Source organism: Populus nigra, chromosome 1 (assembly GCF_951802175.1).
Source record: "Populus nigra chromosome 1, ddPopNigr1.1, whole genome shotgun sequence".
Taxonomy (NCBI): Eukaryota; Viridiplantae; Streptophyta; class Magnoliopsida; order Malpighiales; family Salicaceae; genus Populus; species Populus nigra.
Window position 1 is genome coordinate 32,533,416 of NC_084852.1, and position 8,653 is coordinate 32,542,068.

Here is an 8,653-nt window from a genome sequence, read left to right on the forward strand (position 1 = left end):
AGTCTTCATTCTTTTGATTTTTTTTCTTTTATTAAAGTTATTTTTCCTTTCAATTTAACCCTATTTGTTTTTAAAGATTGACTTTATGATTTTCTTTAGTTTCTTTTATATCGAGCTATATCATGACTTATGCCATGATTTTTGCGAGTTAACTTGGTTTGTCTCGCATATTACCCAAATTACATGTGTATCACGCTACCTCAGGTTGTCTCGGGTTTTTGTCCATTTTTATTCAGTTTTGTACTTTCAATGGTTTTTTTTCTTAATGGTGTTTTTCTCAAGTTATTATGATTTTCTTAAAAAATATTTGCTTACTATCGTTGTCTTTTTTTATCATTTAATTAAAATAAAACTAATTTATTAAACCTGATCAGGGTTATAACTTGAATCGTTTATTTTTTTTATTTCTTGAAACACGCTTGCAGCACCTAAACTATAATTATTTTTTTCTTCTAATGTTGGTTTTTATTTAATTGATACCTTCTTTTAATAAGTCTTCTTTTAAAATATTTTTTAATTTATGTTTCAATTAATATATCTCCTATATGATTGTTTATTTTGCTTATTTTGATTTTTTTAAGAGAGTTTTTTTAAATAAATTATTTTGAATGTATTTTTTTTTTGAAGATATTGTTCTGATTCATGTATAATGTTTTATGTTCTATATGGAAAAAGTTTATTTTTAAAAATAGAAAAAAAGTATTTTTCTAATATGTGCAACATTATATAATTGTTTTTTTATTCAATCAATTTCATATATGTATCTATTTTTATTATTATTTGATTAAATAAAAAAATAATTTTAATAAATATATTCAATAAAGACAACCGGGTAAATGTTTTATGTTATCATGTTATGAGATTAAATATCTTGATATACGTATGTTTTTTGATTTTATCAATTTTGTTTTTTCTATAAAAATATTAAATGAATTTTTTTTTTAATTTTGATATTAAAAATAAAAAAATTATTTTAATATATTTTTAATTAAATAAATTTGATACAAATACTCTATATCGCATTACCAATCATACAAGAAGTGTTTTTATACATTAATATGAAATCTGAAATTCAAAATACTAGTGTTAATTTTCATGCTAATTTAATTCTAAAATAAATCTTATAATAATTTTTTTTTATCATTTTAATTTAAATAACACATGACAGAGATCAGTATGAGCAAGGTTGTCAATTCCGTTTCGGTAGGTGTTTCGTTTTTTCAATTGGAACGAAATGTTTCAGTTTCGGAGTGTTTCGGCGTGCCGTTTCGGGGTTGTACTGTTCATATATATATATATATATATATATATATATTCAACAAACATAATTCAAATTCAAGATAAATTAATTATAAATTATGCAATACAAACACAATGCCAAACAAATATAATTTCAAAATTTAAAATATTTCTAAATAGTCAAGATTAAATAGATCTTTAACTTAAAGTAGTTCAACTTCAACAAAATATCAAAATATTATAAAAGTAAAATGTTTTAACACAAATATTTTAAATATAAAGTTAGATCAATGTTATTAAGGCTAATAAAATCTAAAGCATCCATTGTTTTGCTCAAATTCGTACAAAGTATAAACATGAAAAAAACAACATGAATATAAACCATATATATTAGTGATAAATCTAATTTTAAAAAATTAATATCATTGTTAATGAAAATAGTAATTATAATTTTCAATGTTATTATTAATATCAGTGTTATAGAAAATATAATAAAAAAGAGCTTTTTATAATTGGGTGGTTTAATTAATTAAATTGAATAAGGTTCAATTTGATTCAATGGCTTTTCAAGAGTGGAACGGAACATGTGGAATGGAACCGGAACGTTTCGGGCGGAATTTAGCCGAAAAATCCGGAACGGACCGAGATTTAAAATGAGATGAAATTTGTTCCGTTTTGTTCTGTTTTTTGAATTGGTATGGAATGTTTCGGCCATTCCGAACGGAACGGAACGGAATTGACAACCTTGAGTATGAGTGACTTGACTTGCAACGTGTCTTGTCCTTGAATTTTTTATTTTTTGTTTTTGGTAAGAAGCGCCAACAGTAACAACTTGCCTACCTCGCGAGACGTTCTCTCTCTCTCTCACTCTCACTCTCCGCGTAAAGATACCGGAGGCAGCGTAGCATTGTTTTGTTACTTAAATCACATGTGATTCGGATCAGATCCCACAATCTTAATTGACCACCTTCGATTCTCTCTCGATCCAAGATTCAGTGATCTCTTTCCTTTCATTTTCACCAGACCTTCTCTCAGTATTCAGTAGTAAGCAGCTCGATTTTACTCTTTTTGTTCATGATCTATCGTTAATCTGCTTTGAAGATTGAATTGAATTTTTTTTCATGTATGTGTGTAATATATAGGTGAGAAATGGCGCAGATTTTGTTGCACGGGAATTTACATGTGACGATCTATGAGGTGGATAAGATCGGGGAGGGTGGTGGTCATGGTTTCTTCCACAAGGTCTTTGTCTTGTCTTTTTTATGCTATGGATCGATGCTGCTAATTCTGATTACTTCCTTCTTCTTCTTCTTGTTTTTTTTTTTTATTTGATAGGGAGTTAATCAAGTTTTCGAATACTGATCCTACTGCTTTTATTTTTTTTGAAAGGATTACATTTTGGGCACAGATCTTTACTCTCTGACCATCTATCGGCTGGTTTTTTTTTTAAAGGAATAAGGATAGGGATTGAGTAATGGAAGTGGTTTATTTAATCTGTTTGATGATCTTGGTATATCTTTATTTTATTTTGTTTATTTATTTATTTGGTGGGTAGAGATTTTTTTATTTTTTTTAAATACCCTTTTGTTGTTTTTGTTCAGAACTAAGCAAAGCATTTGATATCGAACATGTTTGTCCCGAAAAATGTAAAAGAAGAGAAATATTATTGAAAGAAAGAAGGAAACATGACGTTTTAAGACGCCCTCAACCAACAATTGTAACATTCATGATACCAAGCATGCTTTACATCTACTATATGTTTGTTTGAAACTTTGATTGGAGTGCGAGAACCCCACCCCTTTTTTTTTGTTTTTTTAGAAAGGGAAAACCCATTTTGATTTTTATAAATTCAGTGGAATAAGTACTGCCTTTCTTCACTGGAATGGATTCTCTTGTTACATTCCTAGGAAGAGAAGGTTATCCACTGAGGCTAACATCGCCACATGCCATCTCAGGAATACAAATTTTGTTTTGTTGTCTTTGATGCCAAAACTAAAATTTTTTTATTTCTTAGTACTCGTAAGCAAAACACTTGTAAACTAGAATGACTTCTCACCGAGAAGTCATATCTTGTGGATTTGTAGTAGATCAAATATGTCCGGATCCTTGTTATACCAGTGATTAATGGAAGTTTCTGCATAGATCAGATGTTATACATGTCTACATGAAGGAATTGCCTCTGTAGGTAGCTCCAAGATAGATGCTTATATTAATGCCAGCATATCTTTCTTTTTTTTTTGGCTCTGAAGGAAGTTTGAGATTTCACATCCACCCCTCTTAATGTTTCACATCTTGCTTGCTTATTAAATCAACTTGTTATGATTTTGCATTTATTACTATTATTTCTAGGTGCTGTAAGTGAGTACGAGCATCGACACCTACAAACTGCCTCTATGTTGGTTTTGAATTAATCATCTTGTGTTATTCATGTGTTTGATGTTTGACTTTTTATCTATGAAGTCTTAGAAAATATTATTTTGCTCATTACTTGTATAAAGGTGTTGAAATAATTGCAAAGTGTGAAAATATGTATTCTTTTTAAGAGAGTATTGTTTGTTGGAATTCTTGCATAATAATTTAGTTTAAAGTCTGCAACATTTTGTGTACCTTTTTATCCTTTAGTATTTTTTTCATATCACAGTTTAATCTCTCTCTCTCTCTCTTAAATACCATACACTTTTATGATATGAATTGGTGAACCTGGACAATGTTGCTCTTTACTGTTGTAAATGCTTTTGTTGCATTTTGTCTTGTTATAAACATCAGCGTCTTTTTACATCGAGAACCCTATGCACTGGATTATATTTTATTTGTAATTCATGCTATGTCATATAAACCACCATAAATCTTTTTTTTTGTGAAAGAAAAAACCTCTCTCCCTTTTTTTTTATGAAAGAAAATATAGTTACAGAAGCTTGTAACATTTTAGCAACCTTTTCTTCTAATAGTGATGCATGTTGCTATTTGGTTCTCTTTCCCCCCCTTGCACTTCTGAGAATTTACTGTTTTCCCATGCTGAAGAGTTTATTCCAATCACCCCAGAGAAGTGATCCAATTTCGATTTTCCCATGTTCAAGACATCAATTTACAAGTGCTTGTTTTTAACTCGTGACTCTTCACATTTGAATTATCCAATTTGGATTTTCCCTTGTTCAAGACATCAATTTACAAGTCCTTGTTTTTAACTCATGATTCTTGACATTAGAATTATGTGGTCGCTTAATCTATCTTCCCAAGTTTCTAATTGAAATTCTTCTTGTAGCTCGTGGGGAACATTGGGGAGAAAGTTGGTATTGGCAACGGAATCAGCAGACTCTATGCAACTATTGATCTAGAAAAGGCTAGAGTTGGGAGGACCAGAATCCTTGAAAATGAAGCAACCAACCCAAGGTGGTATGAGTCTTTTCACATTTACTGTGCTCATATGGCCTCAAATGTTATTTTCACAGTCAAGGATGTTAATCCAATTGGGGCAACCTTGATCGGAAGAGCATATATACCTGTTGAAGAAATCCTAGATGGGGAAGAAATAGATAGATGGGTTGAGATATTGGATGGAGACAAAAATCCAATTCGTGCAGGTTCCAAGATCCATGTGAAGCTACAATACTTTGATATCACAAAAGATCATAACTGGGGCCGTGGCATCAGAGGTTCAAAATATCCTGGAGTACCTTATACATTCTACTCTCAGAGACAAGGGTGTAGGGTTTCTCTGTACCAAGATGCTCATATACCAGACAAATTTATTCCAAAAATCCCTCTTGCTTCAGGAGAGTACTATGAGCCCCACAGATGTTGGGAAGATGTCTTTGATGCAATCACAAATGCAAAGCACTTGATCTACATCACTGGCTGGTCTGTTTATACTGAAATCAGTCTGGTAAGGGATTCAAGGAGGCCAAAGCCTGGCGGAGACATCACTCTGGGTGAGCTGCTGAAGAAGAAGGCAAGTGAAGGTGTTAGGGTTCTTATGCTTATTTGGGATGACAGAACCTCTGTTGGTTTGCTGAAAAGGGATGGACTGATGGCCACCCATGATGAAGAAACTGAGCACTACTTCCAGAATACGGATGTGCACTGTGTCTTGTGTCCTCGAAATCCTGATGATGGTGGAAGCATTGTTCAGGATCTGCAAATATCTACTATGTTCACTCATCACCAGAAGATTGTGGTAGTGGACAGTGCAATGCCTAGTGGAGATTCCCAGCGGAGGAGAATTGTTAGTTATGTTGGGGGGATTGATCTTTGTGATGGCAGATACGATACCCCCTTCCATTCCCTTTTTAGGACATTGGACACTGCTCACCATGATGATTTTCACCAGCCCAACTTTACCGGTGCTTCAATTCAAAAAGGTGGTCCCAGAGAACCTTGGCATGACATCCATTCCCGGCTTGAGGGACCTATTGCTTGGGATGTCTTGTTTAATTTTGAACAGAGATGGAAGAAGCAAGGTGGTAAAGATTTACTTGTTCAGCTGAGAGAGTTGGAAGATGTCATCATTCCACCTTCTCCAGTTACGTACCCTGATGATCATGAGACATGGAATGTGCAGTTATTTAGATCCATTGATGGTGGGGCTGCATTTGGTTTCCCGGAGACACCCGAAGATGCAGCCAAAGCTGGGCTTGTCAGTGGAAAGGATAATATCATTGATCGAAGCATTCAAGATGCCTACATTAATGCTATTCGGCGTGCAAAGAATTTCATCTATATTGAGAATCAGTATTTTCTTGGGAGTTCTTTTTGCTGGAGTGCTGATGGTATTAAGCCGGAGGACATTAACGCTTTGCATCTAATTCCAAAAGAGCTTTCACTTAAGATAGTTAGCAAGATTGAGGCAGGGGAGAGGTTCACTGTTTATGTTGTTGTTCCAATGTGGCCAGAGGGAATACCAGAGAGTGCATCAGTTCAGGCAATATTAGACTGGCAGAGGAGGACAATGGACATGATGTATAAAGATGTCATTCAGGCTCTCAGAGCCAAGGGGCTTGAAGAAGATCCTCGGAACTACTTGACATTTTTCTGCCTTGGGAATCGTGAGGTGAAGAAAAGTGGAGAATATGAACCTTCAGAAAAACCAGAGCCTGATTCAGATTACATCCGGGCCCAGGAGGCCAGGCGCTTCATGATTTATGTTCATGCAAAGATGATGATTGGTAAGCCTGAATTATCTTTAATTAAGTCTGCCCTGCAAACTAACTGAATATTTACTTGTCAGCACCAATAGGTAACTTTCCACTTCCTCTAGATCTTCAATTTTATGGTTGGCATTGATCTTGTTGCTTGTCTATTTTCACATCACACGAGGAACTGATATTCTTAGTTTCTGACTAGTAGGCATGAAAAGAGGTAAGTACTCTGAAACTAGTACTTCCTGGCAAAGGAAGCAAAGGCTTTCTGGTTGATGTCCAGTGATGTCGAGGATACCCATAAATTATCCTTTATTTTAAGAGTGTTAGGCTACCATAAGGATCTTTTGCTGCATACAAAATGAAGAAAGCAAATATGCACCCAATAGATGACAGAAAAAAGTATGCCTTACGAATGTACACTTTAATTTTATCCATGCATGGTGCTCTCATCTTTAATTTTTGATTTGTTGTTTCTTGCCGCTTTACTGTTATTTTTATTACGTGGTTGCCTCATGGATTTGACACATGACATTTGCAGTTGATGACGAATACATCATAATTGGGTCTGCCAACATTAATCAGAGATCCATGGATGGTGCCAGGGACTCTGAAATAGCCATGGGGGGATACCAGCCATATCACTTGACAACCAGACAGCCTGCACGAGGCCAGATCCATGGATTCCGCTTGGGGTTATGGTACGAACACCTTGGCATGCTGGATGACACCTTCCTTAAACCAGAAAATGAAGATTGCATTAGGAAGGTGAACCAGATTGCTGACAAATACTGGGACTTGTATTCCAGTGAGACACTTGAGGGTGATCTACCAGGTCATTTGCTCCGTTACCCCATTGGAATTTCCAGCGAAGGAAATGTTACAGAACTGCCTGGAACAGAGTGCTTCCCTGACACAAAGGCTCGTGTTCTCGGTGCCAAATCTGATTACATGCCTCCAATCCTTACTACATAACCACCCCGACACAAAGGCTCGTGTTCTCCGTGCCAAATCTGATAACATGCCTCCCATCCTTGCTCCTCCGATTTTATATTTCCGGTAGCAGAATAATAATAATGTTATGTGTCAGCCTGCTGTGGTGCTATTTTATTTTATTTTTTCTGCCTGACTGTTCATATCAGGGATTTACAGAGATGTAGCGATATGGTGTGAATGTTAATGCTGACCGTTTTGAACTTGTAAGCTTGATTTACTGGTTGATGTATGTTTAATATGGTGCCAGATTTTGTTGTTGCAGATTATTGTTCGTTTTTTTTTTCCTATGCTCTAAGAAAAATGGAATAGTTGCCTTTTCTCCAAAGTAAAAGTTTTTTTTTGGAGATTTTTTCATAGGATGCATTTACTTGAAACATAACATGCATGATATTGAAGCTATTTTCTAGAATTGAAGAGTGTTTTGAATTTTATTATAAAATTATGATTTCCAGGGAATGGTTAGAGTCCAGATAAGAATATTAATTATATAATGAAAAAATATTATTTTTAGTGCATTTTTATTTATGTAAGTTGTATTATGATTGATTGTTATATTTAAGTTATGTTTTTATTTGTTGGTATCATTTAAGGTTCAAGGTAAATTTTTCTTTGTAAGGAAATCAATATTATCAGTTAAATTCTAACTGTTATAAGGCTCTAATTTTAGTATCGTTTTTATTTTCTATTTTGTATCTTTAATATTTGAAAATATATTTTACAGTGTAATTTTATACTACTTTTTTGTACTTTTAGGATTTTTTTTGAAATTTTTTCAAGGAAAATTAGATATTTTTAATACTGGATCTGTATCTTACAATGTAAGTTTTTGGACCAATATTAAACAAAATTATTAAAAAAACATGGAAGGAACCCATAAATATTTTTAAAATCGTCCTTGAATTTTTTTTTTTTGATTTTCTTGATAATTTTAAAGGTTTGTTTGGCTATACATAAATAAAGACAAAATAAAACTGAAGGGAAAAGACTAGGGTGTGTTTGCTAAACATGCCCTTAGTCTAATGTTAGAGATATTAAAAATGCTTTAAGAACGTGTTTGGAAAACATGCTCTAAGCAGCCAAACAAGGCCTTATGCCTTAAGACAAAAGGTGGCATGCCAAACATGCCCTTAATGTTGGGTTTGGGCTTGGCTTAGTCAGATGGGTTATGCCTATTAGACCTGGGGCCTAATAAGCGCATACGGGCTGGACTTAGGCTCAACGTAATATGATTTGTTGGGCCAACAAACGACCCACCGTGCTTTTTCTTTTTACGGGTTGGACCC

General features: G+C 33.9%; 1 protein-coding gene across 1 annotated transcript; it reads left to right on the forward strand.

Moving 5' to 3' along the window:
* The first annotated feature begins 2,048 nt into the window (after window positions 1-2,048).
* On the forward strand, window positions 2,049-7,631 carry LOC133670872 (phospholipase D alpha 1). Its single transcript, XM_062091466.1, has 4 exons — window positions 2,049-2,283; window positions 2,382-2,481; window positions 4,502-6,401; window positions 6,916-7,631. Exons 2-4 carry the CDS (start codon window positions 2,389-2,391, stop codon window positions 7,347-7,349), a joined length of 2,427 nt encoding a protein of 808 aa, XP_061947450.1. The 5' UTR covers window positions 2,049-2,283; window positions 2,382-2,388; the 3' UTR covers window positions 7,350-7,631.
* Window positions 7,632-8,653: the final 1,022 nt, after the last annotated feature.